We start from the raw sequence: 22,599 nt of genomic DNA on the forward strand, positions 1-22,599 counted from the left end.
CTGCTAACTGGGTTTGTTAGGGCAACCTGAATAACAGTTTTCAGTTTGGGAAAGATCTGATTATCCAGAAGATTGTACAATGTTAACATATCTGGAATGGCACCAGCTTCACTCTTGAGCTTCAAAAAGTTTTTGGCAACCCGACTTCCTCTGACTGAAGCTCAATATGGTAATGCAGTCCAAGGCTGACAACCCAGTTTGTTTAGCAGATTCTGTATAGCAGCTTTAATATAGGGAGAACACAACTTCCAGCTTGTATGAGTAAAATTAGTTGTTGTTTTTTTTCTTTGCCAGTTTAACAGTTCCTGTTTTGCCTGTTAGTACTCCCTGTCTGTTTCCTTACCTGGTTCTTCCTGATCTTGTACTTTCTCTTCATGTTCTCCTCTTTCCTCTCTCCCTCTTTGGACTGACAATCGTACACAAATAGATTGTATTCAATTAGATTAAAAAAACTATTAAGATCACTAATAAAAAAAGTCCTCTCTCAGTGTACTTTCAACCAAAACGCAAATAACCAAACCACATGCACATCTAATAAAGGATACAAATATTGAAACACTGATCCAACATTATCCTTTATTGATGGATCATTTGATTTTACACTTTTACCTGAATGTGGCTCCTTCTTTTGAAAAAACTTCCTCATATCCATTATGAACTTTGCTGCCTCTTTGTACTGCATCCAGCCAGTTAGCTAGTTAGTAACTTGGGTTCAATATCGGCACATGCACATATGACAAAATAACCAGTTTCTCTCATTACATTTCAAACAGGACAGTGGTAACAACAGCAGGCTACGGACAATGTTAAGTTTTAGATTTTAAATAGGCTATATAAATTTCAATGGGCGCAACGGGACGGTCAAATATCACTGATTTTACTACAGAGCAGGACGGATTGTAGGGTAGAAAACATCATCGGAAAAGACATTTTCAACACTGCAGGTTACCTGGTGTAATGTTTTTCAGCTAAAAAGAAACATGGTCTGACTCCTATCTAACTATATAAAGAGTAAATGAAGGTTAAATGCAGCTAATATGTCCTATTTTAAGCCAGGCACTTCCCCCTCCGCTCCGCTGCGTAACAGCCACTATCGCTCTGGCAGCAACGGCGCTGCAGAGCAGGGGAGAGCCGAGCTGGAACAAACCATTTTGGGAGGGGGGGTGGTTATCTAAACTTTTGCTGTTAAATGTTCCATCTCAATTAAGTACTGTATATTTTTTATATTTTTAATAGTGTGTCACACAAACAACAAATATTGTCAAAAAAAAGTAAAAAATCTTTGGGGGTGCTTTGATTCATTTTGGGGGTGCTGAAGCACCCCCAAAAATGGGCTAAAATCGCGCCTGGTACCACCCATAATGTTTGACTGACAGCTGATCTCTGTGCAGAAATGATGGAGAGAAAATAAAATGAAAGTAAAATACAGATTTAAACCCACAATATGAAAGACTTCAGTCTATTTCACTTTAATCAACTCAGCGGTGGCTCCATAATAATAAGGCAAGGGTCCAGCATAGAGCGGCTGAGTGAATGTGGTCTGGACTCTGTGGAGGAGAGTCATGGTTTCAGAGACGCTGTAGAAGGACAAAATACCTGCTCTGTGATCCAGGTACACTCCTACTCTGGAGGAACGAGGACCTGAGACAGGAGTTTGGATGTTGTTGTACCAAAATGTATAACTGTTGTTGTAAAAATTTAATGACCAAGATTTGTCATTACGTCCAAATATACACTCACTCCCTGCTCTGCTGATATTCTTGTATGCGACTGCTACATCAACTCCTTCCCCTCTCCACTCCACCTCCCAGTAACAACGTCCAGTCAGACTCTCTCTACTCAGAACTTGCCACCTGTCAGTGAATCTGTCTGGATGATCAGAATAAAACTGTTGTTCTTCCATTACTGTTACTTTTCTGTTCCCCTCTGATAATAACAGCTGTTTGTTTGCTGTGTTTGGATCCAGTGTGATTTCACATGAATATTTTAAGAATTCAGCTCTGGTCTTTGGCTCTGGTGGATCTGACAGTAAAACATCCACTTCAGTGACTGTCAGTGAGATGTTTGTCCATTCCTCTCTCAGAATGTCCTGTAGTTTATCTCTGACCTCTGACACAGCTGCTGTCACATCCTCAAAGTAGCTCAGAGGACGGATATTGATGCTGGATGAGTCTGTAGGCTCACTGAGTGCTGACAGTGAGGGGTAGTTGTGTAGAAACTGGATGTGATCCTCTGTGTGTGAGAGCTGCTTCAGCTCAGCATCTTTCCTCTTCAGCTCAGTGATCTCCTGCTCCAGCTTCTCCTGAAGCTCTTTGACTCGACTCACTTCAGTTTCCTGCTGGGATCTGATCTGCTGCTTCACATCAGAGCTTCTTTTCTGGATGAGATGGATCAGCTCAGTGAAGATCTTCTCACTGTGCTCCACTGTTTGATCAGCAGACTGATTGATGGCCTCCACCTCCTGTTGAAGCAGCTTCACATCTTTCTCTTTGTCCTGGATTCTCTGCTGGATGTTTTGTCGACTCACCTCCAGCTCTCTCTGCCTCTCAGTCCTTTCTGCTGCAGCTGAGACTGTGTCGTGGCCTTTATGTTCATCCACAGAGCAGAGATAACAGATACTCTGCTGATCAGTACGGCAGAACATCTTCATCACCTCATCATGACGAGAGCAGATGTTCTCCTGGAGCTTCTTGGAGGGCTCCACCAGCTTGTGTTTCTTTAATGAAGCTGCAACAATATTATGAGTCTGAAGGTGTTTCTCACAGTAAGATGCCAGACAGACTAAACAGGACTTGAAGGCTTTCATTTTTCTTCCAGTGCAGACATCACAGGCCACATCTTCAGGTCCAGCATAGCAGTGATCAGCAGGAGCAGCTTGGAGTCCAGTCTTCTTCAGCTCCTCCACTAAATCTGCTAACATGGTGTTTTTCACCAGGACAGGCCTCGCTGTGAAAGTCTGTCTGCACTGAGGGCAGCTGTAGATTTTCTTCTTTTCCTCTTCATCCCAGAAGCTTTTAATACAGTTCCTGCAGTAGCTGTGTCCACAGGGAATAGCCACCGGATCCTTCAGTAGATCCAAACAGACTGAACAGCAGAATTTTGTTTGATCCATTTGATTCATGTGCTGTGCCGTTTCACCGTCTCTCAGTGACTGTCAGACAGTTTCACTTCCTCTGAACAGAAACAACCTCTGTGCTCTGAAGGGAAACAGATCTCTGCTCTTTTTCACCTCCTACAGGAAATGAGGCTCACCAGCAACTGCATTTACACCATGTTGTTTAGACCCATCCTGATACAGACACATCTGTGAAGGGAGGCGCTAAAGAAATATTCTTACAGAGCGACCAAGAGCCAATCACATGATGCAGGGTGTGGTATGTTTGGTTACAACATGCAGTAACAAGTCTGACCCAGTTAAAGTTTAATAGTTTATCTTTACTTGGTGCTTTGAAATGTGACAGTCAACACTCAGCGAGTTCATTTTATATTTCAAAAAGTTCAGCAAAGTTTAGGATGCTGTGATGAATAAAAATAAATCAAACTTTATATTTTGACATTTTCTAATCTTAGTTCATTCTCACACTTACAGAATGATGCATGGGAACAACTGACTCCACTAAATCAAACCTAAGTTCAACTGAGATTATGATCATTAAATAGTAACAAATATTTAAATTTAGCAACAACAAATGCAGATCGGTCCACAGTGTTTACAAAAACAAACAAACAAACAAACATTATTTTGTAGTTTTTCCTGTGTACACAGTCACAGTGGAGTTTCAATGAAAACATCAAGATGTGCTTGAAATGAAAACTTTCAAGTTTAATTCAAGGTTTTAGTAAAATTTTGCCTGAACTGTTTAGTAATTTTTCACAAAGTGTCCATGTCAGTAATTCATTCAAATGTATTTTGGTCTTAAACTGATCCAGTAAATGTAACTTTTTCTCACCTACTTAATCGAGTATTTTAGTTGTTTAACTGTCATTATAACTAAACTGAACATCCAAAGCTTTTCTCACTGCAGTTTTGTTGTGCAGTTATAGCAGCACTTTGAATCATCCACAGTTTTATAGAACTGTCTGTTGAATTGTTGTTTTGTTTGTTGCAATGGTTCATTTATTTAAATAATTGATGATAATTTGATATATTTGATTATTTATTACTGGTGCAAACAATTCATTTCTTCATGGTGCAAATATATAGTAGACTCAGGAGTTTAACTCAGTTTTCTTGGCCTTTGTTTATCGTTTCATTTAAAATCTTAATGGGTAAAGATCATCATAATTACATATGAAATTATATGTACAAATTATATGTTCCATTACACTATTAACAGCACAGATTATACAGCAAACATCAGATTCATGGATGGAGCCAGAGGCTAAATGACTGTTCAGTCCTCTTTAGGAAACGATCTTCAAATGACGACAAACACGACAACAATCAGCTGTCAAACTGTACAAGAAGTTCACAGTAATGTAAAAGAAGTTATATCACTTTATTTTTTAAGACACAGAGGCAGAGTTATTATTCATCACTTTAAAGATGATATTCGTTATATGTTCTTCACTCGTCGTCTAGTAAAGTCCAGAGAATGAGACACATAATTTCAAAACATACAGCTGCATGTTAGAGATCACAGAGTTCTTCAGTCTTATGAGAACTCATGGAGACTAAATGTCAGACACATCAACAGTAAATGTCGTTCCTCCCCCCGTGAGTTTGTGTCCTCCACACTTGTTTACACAAACATCTGAGGTTTGAACAGTGTGCAAAACCACATGTTACAAAGCTGCTGAGCTACTGAATACTGGAATATGTCATTCAATATCACCATCTGACCAAAGGAGAAACACAGAGAGGATTAGAGCGCCAAACTTTGTTTCAAACTGTTTCAGATTTTAGAGGCAAAAAGCAGAATTTCTACCTGGACAAAGAAATCAAAGCAGGAGCAAAACAAGCTTTTTACATTTATTCAAAGGCATTATGTGAATGTACTCTGAGCCACAGCCTCCTAAAGTAAAGACATTTGATCATCTAAACCAGACAGAGTCATGTTTTCAGCAGTGTCTGTATCCTCCATATAGACCATGCCATGGTCCACCTAGGGTGACCAGGTGTCTGACTTTATGTGGGACTACACAGCGCTCAGTCCTTGTTTCCCTGTGCCACACACACATTGAGCCAATGTCCAGTTTTTTTATTGACTCTAGTTTTTGTCGATCGGTAGGCCCACAAAAAAACCCTGTACAGGAAGTAGATTTCATCTCTCTGATAAAAGGAGTTCTAATCCCTGATCCTATGAGTCTGACCCAGTAGATAATATTTATATGATCATATTTATGCCTTTGTTGTTTCACAAAGGGTTAAAAACATTCACAGGTTGGACTGTGGTTCTCCTTTTAGCGTCTCTGCTGGAATTTTAACTGTGAACCTCTTAGATCCAAACTTCTGAACTGCTCATCTCACAGAGGACAAAAGGGAAGAACCCCGAATCTCTTCTTCACCTCACTTTTATACCTGCTCACCCTTTCTCCCCCCTTCCCTCAGTGGACGTCACATCTTCACACTTGGGCCAATCAGGTTGTTGACATTTGATCATCTGATGTCCACCCACACCTCATCTCTCTCTCTCTCTCTCTCTCTCTCTCTCTCTGATTTACAAGATTTAACACAAAGTTTAAACTTCAAAATCACTTCATTACATTTTCTTTCTTATTCTTAACACAGAAAATTCACATTCAAAAACTTAACACAGAATAAAACAGAGTAGCCAGTAGTGGGACATGGTTCCAGCAACTCTGATGGTGACGGCCCGTTTGAAGCTGAAGCTCCGGCACATGAGTCAAAAAATCAACACACTGCTTCAGAAACGCTGCTGAGGTTTGGTTTGACTGAACAGAGTCACGTGATCAATGACGTCTGAAGCTTCATTCAGCACGTCACTGCTTCAGTACCTGATTCAATGATTTATAAGGAATTGAATCATTGGTGGGATTTGTGCTGTGTTTTGGTGATTTTGTGAGAGCGAATCAGTGTGTGACATAATTATAGACATGGAGCCAGGAAGAGAGGACGCTCTGCCTGTTCCTGAATAAAAACCAGTTCATCAGCAATTCTGCTCCCAGGTCTAAAATATGATACACATACTTACAAATATAGAAGTTATAGTATATAATATATCTTCCTGATGATCGAGGAAAAATGAACCTTCCCATTGAATGATTTTGGTGATTTCCGTCCTCTTTGGAGCTAAAAGACACCACCCAAACACACGAGCTATCAATGGAAAGACAGGATGTCCTCTATGTAGTACATCAGGACTTATTATGATAGCTCAAATAAGTCAAAAGAAAGAGACCAAAAATAAATGTTTATTACTGAGGACATAAATGAATAGGCTGGTTCTCAGGAGGATGTAAATGTCTGCTGGCTAATTACTTAATCAGGTGGAAGCAGGGACCTCACAGCACAAGCATACTCACAACCTATGAGATTGATTATAAGATTACAAGATTTTTGTTTTATTAGCAAAAAACATCAAGAAGCCGCAGGACAACAACCCATGGCACGTGTTTAACATAAGACGGCCTCTGATGTCCAAATGAAGCTTTCTGAAGCTTGCATTGAAAAAATGGTTCATTACTCAAAGCTTTTCAACACAGTCCTGTTTGGTGACATCTGGTGGACAAAACTATGAAGAGCAGCTTAAATCTGCAGCTTATAATGAACTGCTTCATTATTATTGCCCACTCTGCAGACCTGAAAAAATAATGTCATGTTTATTTCAATAATAAATCATTTAGATGAAAAAACCGGGATAGGAAACTGAACAGGTGACGCAGCTAGGGGCAACACTACAGACCAAGCTGGAACACTGACAGGCAGAGGAGCAGGCTCAACGAAAACAGTTTGTGTGAAACTGGTTCCATGCATTGAACCAGCAGGTGCCGAACATAAGGTGATCTAAACTGCAAAAACTAACAGAAACAGACCTGATCTCGGGAAGTCCGGATTCCCGTGTGAACTTATGAAATCCGCACTAGCGAGAACGCGAGTACGGACTCACGTACTTGAGCATTTAGAAACGGCCTAACAGTCTGCAGTTTATGAAGAAATCTCAGCTAACATCAGCTAACAATGTTAGCTTGGTGGCAAGTAGCCTTCATAAATAGTAACAAAAATCACAGACACATCGAAGATACTGAAGTTTCGCCCATCCCATTCTTCTTATGACGTGGTGTCGGAAATACATTCCTGCCTGTGCACTGCTGGCTCTGTTGTGCTGGCTCCGGGTCCATTGTGTAATTGACGCCACCAACATTAACAGGACACTTACATTAGAGCTGTTATTGTGTGTTTTGTTTCAGTTTCTGGTAATCGAAGAATCGAAGAAACTGTATTAATTCCAGAGGGAAATTGAGATTTTTTAAAAAAGGGCCACTGGTTGGACATGAACCCACGACAGCCGCTCTCAGCCATACATCATATGATTGCACGGTCATCCATCCGAGCTAAAGCTACAACCGACTGCATTTAATCACCAAAATCAGAGAAGGGATAGAGAGGACATAGCCTAACATATGAAACAGGAAATGACCACTGTGTGTTCCATTTATTTTAACAAAGTAACTGTATTCTGAATATCACCTATTTAAATGGGAACTGTAACGGAATACAGTTACTCATATTTTGCATTTTAAATACGTAACGCCGGTACATGTATTCCATTACTCTCCAACACTGCCCAATGAAACACATTTAGCACTGTGGATAAAAATGATCCAATGTGAAAATGCAATTTGACGCCCAACCCCCATCATCCAACCCTTGAAAGAGAAAGAACATGACGAGAGAGGACGACATGAGAGCTTGTCACATTTCACTCACTTATTCTCAGCTCAGCACTTATTCTATCGCTGGGTGTGAGTGGAGTCCCCTGGTGGTCCGCCACAAATACCACCCCCCTCCCAAACACCCAGCAGGGTCCCCCACTAGTCCAGGACGTTGGGCATAAGCAAACTGCCAGAACGGCTGAACCTGGGAGGCGGGGAAATGGTAGAGGGAGTCCTAGCCTGAGTATGAGGCCGGTGTGGGCAGCCAGGAAAGGCTGAAGGAACTCGAGCTCCGGTGGTCAAGAGGCGCCGCTAGAGGAAAAACCAGAGTCCAGTAATCCTGTGAGGTGGTTGGACACGGCGGGGGACCTGGGCTAGTGTCACTTGGTTGTCCACCAGAACATTGGCCAGTTTAAGTCTGTCCACACATACAGTGTCCCTATGCCTGCCGAAACCCAAAACAAAGTGCTTCTGGCCTGATTTGAGGACCCCATATGGGCCGTCATAGAGTGGACGCAGCGGTGTCCTATGTGCATCATGCCGGACAAAAACAAACTTTGAACTGTCTGAAGTCTTCGGAACAAAAGTGTCAGGCAGGCGATGGTGCACGGGACCTGGAACACCAAATGAGTCCACTTGCTAGCGAGGGGACAACACTAGGGAATGGGAGCATGGGGAGGGGCTCTCAGGCAAGAATTCCCCGGGGACATGGAGAGGCTGACCGAGAGCCAGTTCAGCTGGAGAGATGCCAAGAACCACTGCACAGAGCAGCCCCAGCAAAACCTGGGGTGGCCAACCCAGCCGCTAATAGTCAAAGAAGCACAGAGTGCAACCTTAAGCGACCTGTGAAACCTCTCGCACAGTGTGCTTATGGACCTTTGTGCGCATGGAACGCATGCAGCCCATTCCCTAACTGACTTGCAAAGGCCTGGCCAAACAAATGTGGAGCTGACCAGTTTGACAGAGGCCCGGACCACCGGATGCGAAGGAGTCAAAAACGCAAAGACGCCATGAAACGGGAACCACGGGCCATGAGCGACCGGTCGAAACGTTGCAGACCAGAGGAGGAAAGGTCTGTGCTCCAGCATGAGGCCCGCCGGTGCAGACTGAAGTGCAAAGATGTCCGAGTCACCGCACTGCTTCAGGGCCAATCAGAATGTCCGGCCATCAGTTTGTGCCCTGAGGCTGGGCGATGCAGCAGGACAATGATCCGAAACACATCAACAAGTCTACAAAACAAACCACTACAAAATAAAAGCTTTGGAGTGTCCTAATGAAAGTTTGGACTTAAATGAGACTGAGATGCTTTGGCATGATCTTAAACATCCTGTTCATGTTTGAAAACCCTCCAGTGTTTCTAAAAGAAATAAAAAGGTTGTGGAATTGCGTAATCAAAGTCTGGATTTAAATCAGATTGAGATGCTTTGCTGTGGTTCATTTTTTACATGCAGAATAGTAAAGTAAACCAGAGTCAAATTCCTTTTTTGTGCACAAACTTGGTCAAATAAAGATGATTTTGATTCTGATTCAAGAGATTCTGCAATAAGGAGTCAGCCAAAATTCCTCCATGACAATGCAAAAGACTCATCGTTAGTAACAATAAATTCTTGATTCCTTTTTTGTTAGTACGGGAGACACAACCTGTTATTAGGTTTGGAGGGTAATTATGTTTTGATATTGAAAAGTGGAGAAAGTGTGAGAGTGAGAGCAAAGGTTTGAATACACAGGTGTGTGTGTGTGTGTGTGTGTGTGTGTGTGTAAGGGATTACAAGCTCTCAAGAAAACTGATTATTTCTTTTATTTAAGTTTCATTTGTTTTAGTATAATTTAAAAACAAAACAGCAACAATTGGCAGAGATGAGATTATTTTGACTTGGTAAACGTAACAAACAGATTTTGTGTTTGTTGTTACTTTTTCAAAAGTAACAATAACGAAGTTCACCTCCTCTTTAAAGACCGCAGGTGCAAATAGTTTAACGGTCAATGTAAAATATTTCTGAAGGAAATGTTCATGTTTTTTTAGGAAGGCTATAATCGTTCAAAAACAATGCCACACCACATCCTTCCAGTACATCTACAGTATAACGTCACAGAAAACATCATCACTGCAAAGCTGGTCTGTCTGCACTGTAGACCTGGCACCCAATCAAAAACATCTGACACTGTTGGGAAAAACAAAAACAAGCAAACACAAAGTGCTGAGATGTTACATAACTGACTTGATGAAGCCACCTGAGAAAATATTCTTCGGACACAAATACTGTCCTCACTTTTAAAGAGCAAACTCTTAAATATTATGTTTAAAAGAAAATTTAAACCTGTTGCTGGCATAAAATTCAAAATGAGTATATATTCATATAAATAATTCATTTCTTTACAAATATATATAGAGGAAGGTCTTGTATTGTCTCTGTCTCAGCCCATGAATTGGAAAACAAAAACCAAAAAAACAATAACTAAATAAAATCTAATAAATATATTCCACTTAAATACATACAAATACAAACACAAACATTTATATTTTTTTGTGGAAAAATACTTTATGAATAAAAGTCATCTAGTACAGTGCAGCAATGCTACAACAGTGATTGTGATAATTTACAGATAAAATAATAATAATAACGTACAGATGTGAGCCAGCTGCTGTATCAAAAACACGTCTGTTTCAGTTTAGTGAACTTCAGTGTTTCCATAATACTGAAACCAAAGTCCAGCATAGAGCGGCTGAGTGAATGTGGTCTGGACTCTGTGGAGGAGAGTCATGGTTTCAGAGACGCTGTAGAAGGACAAAATACCTGCTCTGTGATCCAGGTACACTCCTACTCTGGAGGAACGAGGACCTGAGACAGGAGTTTGGATGTTGTTGTACCAAAATGTATAACTGTTTTTGAAGCAGTCTAGTGCCCAGGATTTTTCATTACGTCCAAATCTACATTCATTCCCACTCCCTGCTCTGCTGATATTCTTGTATGCGATTGCTACATAAACTCTCCCTCTCCACTCCACCTCCCAGTAACAACGTCCAGTCAGACTCTCTCTACTCAGGACCTGACACCAGTCAGTGAATCTGTCTGGATGATCAGAATAAGACTGTTGTTGTTTCATTAATGTTACTTTTCTGTTCCCCTCTGATAATAACAGCCATGTGTTTGCTGTGTTTGGATCCAGTGTGATTTCACATGAATATTTTAAGAATTCAGCTCTGGTCTTTGGCTCTGGTGGATCTGACAGTAAAACATCCACTTCAGTGACTGTCAATGAGATGTTTGTCCATTCCTCTCTCAGAATGTCCTGTAGTTTATCTCTGACCTCTGACACAGCTGCTGTCACATCCTCAAAGTAGCTCAGAGGACGGATATTGATGCTGGATGAGTCTGTAGACTCACTGAGTGCTGACAGTGAGGGGTAGTTGTGTAGAAACTGGATGTGATCCTCTGTGTGTGAGAGCTGCTTCAGCTCAGCATCTTTCCTCTTCAGCTCAGTGATCTCCTGCTCCAGCTTCTCCTGAAGCTCTTTGACTCGACTCACTTCAGTTTCCTGCTGGGATCTGATCTGCTGCTTCACATCAGAGCTTCTTTTCTGGATGAGATGGATCAGCTCAGTGAAGATCTTCTCACTGTGCTCCACTGTTTGATCAGCAGACTGATTGATGGCCTCCACCTCCTGTTGAAGCAGCTTCACATCTTTCTCTCTGTCCTGGATTCTCTGCTGGATGTTTTGTCGACTCACCTCCAGCTCTCTCTGCCTCTCAGTCCTTTCTGCTGCAGCTGAGACTGTGTCGTGGCCTTTATGTTCATCCACAGAGCAGAGATAACAGATACTCTGCTGATCAGTACGGCAGAACATCTTCATCACCTCATCATGACGAGAGCAGATGTTCTCCTGGAGCTTCTTGGAGGGCTCCACCAGCTTGTGTTTCTTTAATGGAGCCACATCATAATGAGGCTGAAGGTGTTTCTCACAGTAAGAGACCAAACACAACAGACAGGATTTCACAGCTTTTAGCTTGATGCCAGAGCACAGATCACAGGCCACATCTTCAGGTCCAGCATAGCAGTGATCATCATCAGGGGCATCTTGAAGCCTAATCCTCTTCAGCTCCTCCACCAACTCAGCTAACATGGTGTTTTTCATCAAGAAAGGCCTCGGTGTGAAAGTCTGTCGGCACTGAGGGCAGCTGTGAGCTTGCTTTGTATCTTCTGCATCCCAGTGGGCTTTGAGACATCTCATGCAGTAGTTGTGTCCACAGGGAATAGTTGTGGGATCCTTCAGTAGATCCAGACAGATTGAACAGCAGAGTTTTATATGGTCGTTCTGAAATTCTAGCTCTGCCATTTCAGCTCTCAGTTTCATGCACAGCCAACATGTGTCTCTGTCTGCAATGTTAGAAAAGTTTGTCTGAGCTTACAGACAGACAAGCTGGTTACACCCACTCACAAATTTAAAGAACCATGAACGTGAAGAATGAGCAAATATGTACCGCGTGGGTGAAACACCCAACCCTGACGTATCATCAGGGTTGGGTGTTTTGTTTTGGGTTTTTTTAGATGCAACAGTTGTTCGAGATGCTGGAGATGTATTCATTCACAACAAACAGAGGTGTGCTATAATTACATGCTTTAATGATGTAAATGTCAATGTGATAAGTTACGTTTGTTTTATTCCCACGTTAACACTGTGCTTTAGTAAAGGGCACACCTTTTGTAAGTCTCTGCCTCATATAATCAGGAATGTTAACAAAATAATTGCTGTAGCGTCAATATTTGGGAAATAAAAAAAGATTTTTTATAAAACAAAAAAACAAATAAAAAAAGACCAAGAACACAACAGAAATCTACCATCTGACTTTGCATCTGGCCCTTCTTGTTTTCTGCTGTCGCATGCTGTTGTTTGCTTGTTTGCTCACCTCTCCTCCAGACTACACCTGGTCTCTAGCTGGCAAAGGCCCAGGAACAGCAACACCAGTCTGAGTCTTTATGACGTCCTTTTAATGGTGAGGTTGGTGGAAGGGAATGTGCCACGTGTAGTATCTGTTGGTTTTAAACGCTTGCAGGATCGGGGAATTTTCTCAATATATTTGTCTCAATGTTCTCACTGTTAACTTATTATCATTATACTCGAATGGCAGATTGAGAATTGTTCATTTAATCCATAATTGTATTTAACTGCTATTTCAAGGAGTGGAAAAAGCCACTGGCTATTACGTCAGGGGCTGCAACTCCTCTCGAGGATCGGTGTGTGCCAGATTGTGATGGAGAGTCGGGGGTCCTTGTTAAAAGGGTTTTGCCCAGTGCCGAGCAGTGTTGGTCAAGTTACTTGAAAAAAGTAATCAGTAACTAATTACTGATTACTTCCCAAAAAATTAATCCCGTTACTTTACTGATTACTTATTTTCAAAGGTAATTAATTACTTAGTTACTTAGTTACTTTTTAAAAACACGATTTACAACCTGAATAGGTGATAAAGTGATAGATCTTTCAGCCCAATTCTACTTTTTCTGCATAATCCATACAAAATGTAATTAAATGGAAAAGTCTCTTTTTAAAACTTGTTTTATTAGTTTTAATCTTTTAACTTTATGCATCAAGCAAAAATTTAATTATATGCAACATTCTCTGACTGGAAGAAATTTGTTTAATATTTAAACTTATTTTCTGCACATTCCAGCACATAAAATATTTTTTTGTGTTTACACTCACTCTTTCAAATAGATGCAAGTAAAACACAGCAGAAAATAAATAAAGTCAAAGACTAGCGGTCCTGTTGCTCTATTTTCACCTGTAAAGCAGGAGTGGGGGAGGCGGAGGTTTACCCTGGTGCAGGTGTGCTGCAGCGGTCAGTGGAAGAATCCCATTACGTCGTAGCTACTCGGTGCTTGCTTGGAGGTTTAGGGTTTTTTTTCGCTGTAAAAAGAAGTTTTCTTCCCACGCACAACGGACACTAATGTTTTTGTCACTTTTTATGGAATCAAACTCAAAGTAAGGTCAGTACTTCCACGCTTTAAACGCTGCACGCTCATACTCTCTCCCGCACTCGATATATGATCCATTGTTGATCTGCACACAGCTGTTGTCACGAACGTCGCACTTGCTTACGTCACTGTCATGAGACATTCTGCAAAAAAAATCACGGTTTTAGTAACGCAGCGTTCCTACGGGAAAGTAACGGTAATCTAATTACCGTTTTTGCAATAGTAATCCCTTACTTTACTCGTTACTTGAAAAAAGTAATCGGATTACAGTAACGTGTTACTCTCTGGTACCGAGTGGTTTCTTTATAGTTAGGATTATCTTTAAATTGCACATGTTATCTTTCTTTGTGGAGCTTTTCTAGTTTGATTTTTCTTTAGTTTGCTGCTCTGTATATATGACACATTAGATCACAGCTGTAAAGGAAATAATAAAAAGGCTGGACTGTCAACCCTCCGAACAATTTATTTCTGCCTGCAGAACTCGACCAACCCTCACACGGAGTCTCTGTGCCATGTGATGTTTGCTGATGACGTTGTGATCTTTTGTGATTGTAGGGACGATGTGGAAGCGAGTCTGGAGAGGTGTAGGTATGCTCTGGAGAGAACAGACATAAAAAGTAGTAGCGGGAGGGTTTGTAAAGTGCGCATATTAGGGTTTAATCATCAAAAGAAACAGACAGTGCACAAGGGAGGTGAAGAAGCGAGAGCACACAGGGTGTAGTGGTTCGAGATGAGCGTTGGGGTGATTTATGACTGAAGAATAAGACCAAGAGATAGTAGTGACACCTGCCTGAGGTGTGGTTTGGAGATGGTGGTGCTGACAAAAACACAGGAGGCTGAGCTGGAGGCCGCAGATGAAGACACAAAGGTTTTCATTGGAAATGACCAAAATGGACATGATTAGATTAGTACTGGCAGCAGGAGGGATATCGCTGCATTTAATATTAAAAACACTGTATGTGTTGAGTCTGTGTTTCCAAAGGCCCCGCTAGTTGAGAGACTTATTCCTCATGAAGAACACAAGACAAAACAGAAGATCTTCAACCGGTCTTTAACTCGCTAACGAGGGAAGCCTTGGTCAGAACCAGGCGGTGGAGCATACTGCTCATCACCTGTCTCTAGCCCAAATCCTTCAAAGAGCAGCTCTCCTCGTAGCCTTTTTATTGACAAACTGTTACAATACACATCACAGCACCTCCCTCCATAAAACCCCCCAATGGTTCTAAGACGAGGCACTGTGTGTGTGTGTGTGTGTGTGTGTGTGTGTTTGTGTGTCATGGGGGTGCGTTTATGTGACCTCCTGCTCACCAAAAGGATCATAAAAGCAGGAAGCAACATTAAACAGACCCTTCACAGGGATGCGTTTGTGATAAAACACTACAGCCTCCTCCCAGAACCTCGAGAGGCTGGGGAGGGGGACAAAGGAATGTCTTCAATCCTATAGTTTGAACTAAGACTTTACAAATTTAAGAAACACAATGACAACATTTGACAATTTGACTTAACATTATGCTTTAAGCGAGGTCAGCACTAATGCACTAAAAAATGCAGATCGTGTAATTTAATAAACTTGGCAATATCAAAACTCTATCATCAGGACAAAGATAAACTGATGGAATATAACTGAGTATTATATTAATGTTTGACAGATGGTTTTAGTTTTTATTCCTCCAGCTGCAGCTCTGATTTGAGATCAACTAAAAAATTAATTAAAAAATTATTAAAAACAGCATTCAAATGTAGGCTTAATATATATATATATATATATATATATATATATATATATATATATATATATATATATATATATATATATCTACATAGCTACAACTAGTAGCTCAGTGTTCCAACATTTGAAAGAAGGGACTGCTTTCACAGCTAGAGATTGACGAGGTACAACATAAATGCTACGGCAAAGAGGAGTCAGGACTTCAGGTCAGGGGGGAGATATCATCACCCCCACCCGAGATTGGGTACATAGCCCCAAGTGCGACAGGAGAAGGATCGTTGAGTGTGAGAGGAACTGACCTGAAATATAGGATCATGGTCAAGCTTGAAACCTGGATCCCCCGAAGCCGGTTACCAAGATTACGTGAAGTACCCTCAGAACCCTCTGCTAGAGTATGTTAATGCAGCACTACGGACAATACCTACAACCACGATTACCGACACTAACTGAGCTGATCTACAATACGGCAGCAGTGATCAGTGAGATGCTTGGCTACAAGTTGAACAGCCACAAGTGGCAGAGAGGGGAGAAGGAGGCTAGAGGGCAAGATCAAAGTAGCACGGAGGGAGGTTAGCCAACTATCGGAGTTGCAGAAAGGTGCGACAAAGAAGGTGCATAAGAAATACAGCAAGCTGTCCATACCTGAGGCCTTGGAAGCTGCCAAGCAAAGACTCACAGCCTTGGCCAGCCGCTTGAGGAGGTACACCAGAGAGATAGAAGGCGGGAGAATAAACCAGCTGTTCTCCACAGAACCAGCAAAGGTGTACTCTCAGTGGCAAGGGAACAATAATAAGAGAACAGCACCACCAAGGCTGGAGACGGAGCAATACTGGAAGATATGGGAGAAGGACGCAACCCATAACGGCAATGCTCAGTGGCTAGTGGATCTGAGGGCAGACCATAGCAACCTCCCTGAACAGGGTCCAGTAACCATCACAGTGTCAGATATCCAAGAAAGGGTCTCCAGTATGAAGAGTTGGACAGCACCAGGGCCCGACATGGTTCACGCCTACTGGCTAAAGAAGCTGACTGCACTCCACGAGCGTCTGGCAGCACAAATGAACCAGCTAACGAGGGACACCCGGATTGGCTAACCGAAGGTCGGACGGTCCTGATCCCCAAGTACCCCAAGAAGGGACCAGTCCCCTCCAACTACCGACCAATAACCTGCCTCAGTACTACATGGAAGCTCCTGTCAGGCATCATATCGGCTAAGATGAACAGGCACATGGGTCAATACATGAGCGGGACACAGAAAGGAATTCGCAAGAATACCAGAGGTGCAAAACACCAGCTACTGGTAGACAGAACAGTCAGCCGAGACTGCAAGACCAGACTGACCAACCTGTGCACTGCCTGGATTGATTACAAGAAGGCCTATGGCTCAATGCCCCACAGCTGGATACTGGAATGCCTAGAATTGTACAAGATCAATGGGACCCTAAGAGCCTTCATCAGGAACTCAATGGGGATGTGGTGTACAACACTAGAGGCCAACTCCAAGCCCATACCACAAGTCACCATCAAGTGCGGGATCTACCAAGGAGATGCTCTGTCCCCACTGCTGTTCTGCATAGGCCTGAACCCCCTCAGTGAGATCATTAACAAGACTGGCTACGGATACCGACTACGGAACGGAGCAGTTGTCAGCCACCTCCTGTACATGGATGACATCAAGCTGTATGCCAAGAGTGAACGAGACATCGATTCACTGATCCACACTACCAGGCTATACAGCAATGACATTGGAATGTCGTTCGGGCAGGAGAAGTGTAGTCGGATGGTAACAAAGAGAGGGAAGGTAGTCAGAACTGAGGGGATTGAACTACCAGAAGGCAACATTGCAGACATAGAGGACAGTTACAAGTACCTGGGGATCCCACAGGCGAATGGGAACCATGAAGAGGCCGCTAGGAAAGCTGCAACCACCAAGTACCTGCAGAGGGTCAGGCAAGTCCTGAGGAGTCAGTTGAACGGTAAGAACAAGATCCGGGCCATCAACACGTACGCCCTGCCCGTGATCAGGTACCCTGCTGGGGTAATAGGCTGGCCAAAGGAGGAGATAGAAGCCACTGACATAAAGACAAGAAAGCTCCTTACCATGCATGGAGGGTTTCACCCCAAGTCCAGCACCCTGAGGCTGTACGCTAAGCGGAAGGAAGGGGGTCGGGGACTGGTGAGTGTCAGCACCACAGTCCAGGATGAGACAACGAACATCCAAGAATACATCACGAAGATGGCCCCAACTGACAGCGGAAAAACAGCAGCAGAAACCCAAGAAAGAGGAGGGAGACGAGGAACCATCATGGAAGGACAGGCCCCTGCACGGTATGTACCACCGGCAGATAGAGGAGGTGGCTGATATCCAGAAATCCTACCAGTGGCTGGACAAAGCTGGACTGAAAGATAGCACAGAGGCACTAATCATGGCAGCACAAGAACAAGCTCTGAGTACAAGATCCATAGAGGCTGGGGTCAATCACACCAGGCAAGACCCCAGGTGCAGGCTGTGTAAAGATGCCCCAGAGACAATCCAGTACATAACAGCAGGGTGCAAGATGCTAGCAGGCAAGGCATACATGGAACGCCATAACCAAGTGGCCGGCATAGTGTACAGGAACATCTGTGCTGAGTATAACCTGGAAGTCCCGAGGTCAAAATGGGAAATGCCCCCAAGGGTGGTGGAGAATGACCGAGCTAAGATCCTGTGGGACTTCCAGATACAGACGGACAAGATGGTGGTGGCTAACCAACCGGACATAGTGGTGGTAGACAAACAGAAGAAGACGGCCGTAGTGATCGATGTAGCGGTTCCGAATGACAGCAATATCAGGAAGAAGGAACACGAGAAGCTCGAGAAATACCAAGGGCTCAGAGAAGAGCTCGAGAGGATGTGGAAGGTGAAGGTAACGGTGGTCCCCGTGGTAATCGGAGCACTAGGTGCGGTGACTCCCAAGCTAGGCGAGTGGCTCCAGCAGATCCCGGGACTAACATCGGAGATCTCTGTCCAGAAGAGCGCAGTCCTGGGAACAGCTAAGATACTGCGAAGGACCCTCAAGCTCCCAGGCCTCTGGTAGAGGACCCGAGCTTGAAGGATAAACCGCCCGCAGGGGCGTGCTGGGTGTTTTTTTATACATATATACACACATTTATATATACACATATATATATATATACACATATACATATACACACGTATATATATATATATATATATATATATATATGTATATATACACACATATACATATATATGTATATGTATATATATATATATACATATACATGTATATATATATATGTGTGTGTGTGTGTGAAAATAACATCATCTGGAGCAGCTTGGAGTCCAGTCTTCTTCACACTGAGGAGGGACATATATGCAGGAACAGTTGTCATAACTGTTACAACCACCAGATGGCGAAAGAGTCCAACTGCAACTTTAAGCCATGAAGGATGTGTCTTGATGTTTGCTTGTGATAAATCTGCTTTATGTGAGTCTTTTTCAGAAAGTAACAGTAATATGTCTGATTATATGTCTTTAATCAGTAAAGTCTCGCTTTGCTAGAAATAAATCAATAATAAAATTGTAAACATGCAGCTGTATGTTAGAAGTCAAAGGGTCCTTAAGTCTTCTGTAAATTGACGGGGATCAAATGAAGGACACTAGTATCTGTTCTTACTCTAATAAATGCTGCTTTAATATCCAACAGACTATTTTCCTTCCTCATCAGCAGTAAACAGCTCGACTGCGTCTGTGCATTTGTGTCCTCCATACTTGTTCACACAGACATCTCAGGCTTGATGCCACGATGCAGTGTAGAAACCTGACAACCCTCTGACTCATGTTCAAATGTTCAAGGACATTTCTCAGGATCATGTATGACCCCTTTTTGACATTTGGACTTTCATTAATAATATTTGTGTTTCTGAGTCATTTTTGTGGAGACTTCTGTCCAACGTAGTGTCCAAATGAAGCCTGAAGCTTTTCTTCACCCTCTTGTCAGATGGTCAGCAACAAAACTCTGTTCCAACCAATGTCTGATAAGAGATGAGACACAGCAGCTGAGCAAATGATCATTTCATGCTGAAGACATCCTCAGACAGAATTAAATACATACATAAACACAGCCTGGTGCCAATAACACAGCTAATGACACTGCTGTATCACTGGCTTTACTGATTAAAGACCATATCTGAAGGAAATCTTTGAACACAACAGAAAGTGACCTTTTAAACCTGCGACACTGATGCTGCATTCAAGGACCATTAAAAACATCTGAAAGGACTTAAGAACATGAAGAAAATGTGACTTGTTTCTCTGTAATGAAGCTGTTTTAGTGAAGAAAGTTGAAAGGTCACAGAGCGACTGCTGAATCTTCTGCTCTAAACATGAACTCTGAACTTTGTGATGCTTCAGGAGGAAAACTGCTTCAGTTATTCTCTCAGATTAGTTTCATATTTTCTGCATCAGATTTGAGTGAGATCCTGGAATGAAGACAGAAGAAAAGACTTTGTTCAAAGTTTGATTTATAGTCAAACCTTCCAGTTTATTCACACAATAAAACATCAACACAATATATGAATTCATTCATTAAAATCACAGTTTTTCCTCATTTGTTTGATGATTTTGACAAAAACAAACACAAACACACACACATGGTCTGCCATACTCATAAAGAGAAATGTGGACATTTTTCAATACAAATATTCCAGAAACATTTAGAGGATAGAGAAGTTTACATTTTCATGTGGAGAAATATTTTAGTAAATCAAAATGATGATGAGCAGTGATAGCCTCCATAAACAGTCACAGGAAAGATCTCCTTTAAAAACTCAGAAACATCAAGAGAACAACTAGAAGATGTGGAGGTACCACCCATAATGTTTGACTGACAGCTGATCTCTGTGCAGAAATGATGGAGAGAAAATAAAATGAAACTAAAATACAGATTTAAACCCACAATATGAAAGACTTCAGTCTATTTCACTTTAATCAACTCAGCAGAGTCTCCAACATTATTGTAGTAAAGCCTCAGTCCTGCATAGAGCGGCTGAGTGAATGTGGTCTGGACTCTGTGGAGGAGAGTCATGGTTTCAGAGACGCTGTAGAAGGACAAAATACCTGCTCTGTGATCCAGGTACACTCCTACTCTGGAGGAACGAGGACCTGAGACACGAGTTTGGATGTTGTTGTACCGAAATGTATAACTGTAGTTGTTACAATCTAATGACCAAGATTTGTCATTACGTCCAAAAACACATTCATAACCTCCTTTTCTGCTGATATTCTTGTATGCGACTGCTACACAAACTCCTTCCCCTCTCCACTCCACCTCCCAGTAACAACGTCCAGTCCGACTCTCTCTACTCAGGACCTGAAGCAAGTCAGTGAATCTGTCTTGATGATCAGAATAAAACTGTTGATTCATAAATGTTACTTTTCTGTTCCCCTCTGATAATAACAGCTTTTTGTTTGCTGTGTTTGGATCCAGTGTGATTTCACATGAATATTTTAAGAATCCAGCTCTGGTCATTGGCTCTGGTGGATCTGACAGTAAAACATCCACTTCAGTGACTGTCAGTGAGATGTTTGTCCATTGCTCTCTCAGAATGTCCTGTAGTTTATCTCTGACCTCTGACACAGCTGCTGTCACATCCTCAAAGTAGCTCAGAGGACGGATATTGATGCTGGATGAGTCTGTAGGCTCACTGAGTGCTGACAGTGAGGGGTAGTTGTGTAGAAACTGGATGTGATCCTCTGTGTGTGAGAGCTGCTTCAGCTCAGCATCTTTCCTCTTCAGCTCAGTGATCTCCTGCTCCAGCTTCTCCTGAAGCTCTTTGACTCGACTCACTTCAGTTTCCTGCTGGGATCTGATCTGCTGCTTCACATCAGAGCTTCTTTTCTGGATGAGATGGATCAGCTGAGTGAAGATCTTCTCACTGTGCTCCACTGTTTGATCAGCAGACTGATTGATGGCCTCCACCTCCTGTTGAAGCAGCTTCACATCTTTCTCTCTGTCCTGGATTCTCTGCTGGATGTTTTGTCGACTCACCTCCAGCTCTCTCTGCCTCTCAGTCCTTTCTGCTGCAGCTGAGACTGTGTCGTGGCCTTTATGTTCATCCACAGGGCAGAGATAACAGATACTCTGCTGATCAGTACGGCAGAACATCTTCATCACCTCATCATGACGAGAGCAGATGTTCTCCTGGAGCTTCTTGGAGGGCTCCACCAGCTTGTGTTTCTTTAATTGAACCACATCATAATGAGGCTGAAGGTGTTTCTCACAGTAAGAGACCAAACACACCAGACAGGATTTGAAGGCTTTCATTTTTCTTCCAGTGCAGACATCACAGGCCACATCTTCAGGTCCAGCATAGCAGTGATCAGCAGGAGCAGCTTGGAGTCCAGTCTTCTTCAGCTCCTCCACTAAATCTGCCACTAATATGTTTTTCACCAGGACAGGCCTCGCTGTGAAAGTCTGTCTGCACTGAGGGCAGCTGTAGATTTTCTTCTTTTCCTCTTCATCCCAGAAGCTTTTAATACAGTTCATGCAGTAGCTGTGTCCACAGGGAATAGTCACCGGATCCTTCAGTAGATCCAAACAGACTGAACAGCAGAATTTTGTTTGATCCATTTGATTCATGTGCTGTGCCGTTTCACCGTCTCTCAGTGACTGTCAGACAGTTTCACTTCCTCTGAACAGAAACAACCTCTGTGCTCTGAAGGGAAACAGATCTCTGCTCTTTTTCACCTCCTACAGGAAATGAGGCTCACCAGCAACTGCATTTACACCATGTTGTTTAGACCCATCCTGATACAGACACATCTGTGAAGGGAGGCGCTAAAGAAATATTCTTACAGAGCGACCAAGAGCCAATCACATGATGCAGGGTGTGGTATGTTTGGTTACAACATGCAGTAACAAGTCTGACCCAGTTAAAGTTTAATAGTTTAACTTTACTTGGATGTTTGAAATGTGACAGTCAACACTCAGAGAGTTCATTTTATATTTCAAAAAGTTCAGCAAAGTTTAGGATGCTGTGATGAATAAAAATAAATCA

General features: G+C 42.4%; 2 protein-coding genes and 1 pseudogene across 4 annotated transcripts; all 3 read right to left on the reverse strand.

The window, feature by feature from the left end:
* Nucleotides 1–621: 621 nt before the first annotated feature.
* LOC148097520 (tripartite motif-containing protein 16-like) lies at nucleotides 622–3,124 on the reverse strand. Of its 2 annotated transcripts, XM_087832008.1 has the most exons (2): nucleotides 2,837–3,121; nucleotides 622–2,620 (listed from the first exon to the last, which is right to left on the reverse strand). In XM_087832008.1, the coding sequence occupies exons 1-2, from the start codon at nucleotides 3,119–3,121 to the stop codon at nucleotides 1,460–1,462; spliced, it is 1,446 nt and encodes a 481-aa protein (XP_087688134.1). In that variant the 3' UTR covers nucleotides 622–1,459. The 2 variants fall into 2 exon arrangements, with proteins under 2 accessions (XP_087688134.1, XP_087688135.1); XM_087832009.1 differs by having other exon boundaries at nucleotides 622–3,124.
* A 7,360-nt stretch (nucleotides 3,125–10,484) lies between these two features.
* Nucleotides 10,485–12,204, reverse strand: LOC148097521 (tripartite motif-containing protein 16-like; annotated as a pseudogene).
* A 7,956-nt stretch (nucleotides 12,205–20,160) lies between these two features.
* LOC148097522 (tripartite motif-containing protein 16-like) lies at nucleotides 20,161–22,233 on the reverse strand. Of its 2 annotated transcripts, XM_087832004.1 has the most exons (2): nucleotides 22,154–22,181; nucleotides 20,161–21,664 (listed from the first exon to the last, which is right to left on the reverse strand). In XM_087832004.1, exons 1-2 carry the CDS (start codon nucleotides 22,179–22,181, stop codon nucleotides 20,517–20,519), a joined length of 1,176 nt encoding a protein of 391 aa, XP_087688130.1. In that variant the 3' UTR covers nucleotides 20,161–20,516. The 2 variants fall into 2 exon arrangements, with proteins under 2 accessions (XP_087688130.1, XP_087688129.1); XM_087832003.1 differs by having other exon boundaries at nucleotides 20,161–22,233.
* Nucleotides 22,234–22,599: the final 366 nt, after the last annotated feature.

This window comes from Neolamprologus brichardi, chromosome 18, assembly GCF_056152115.1.
Source record: "Neolamprologus brichardi isolate AB-2024 chromosome 18, ASM5615211v1, whole genome shotgun sequence".
Taxonomy (NCBI): domain Eukaryota; kingdom Metazoa; phylum Chordata; class Actinopteri; order Cichliformes; family Cichlidae; genus Neolamprologus; species Neolamprologus brichardi.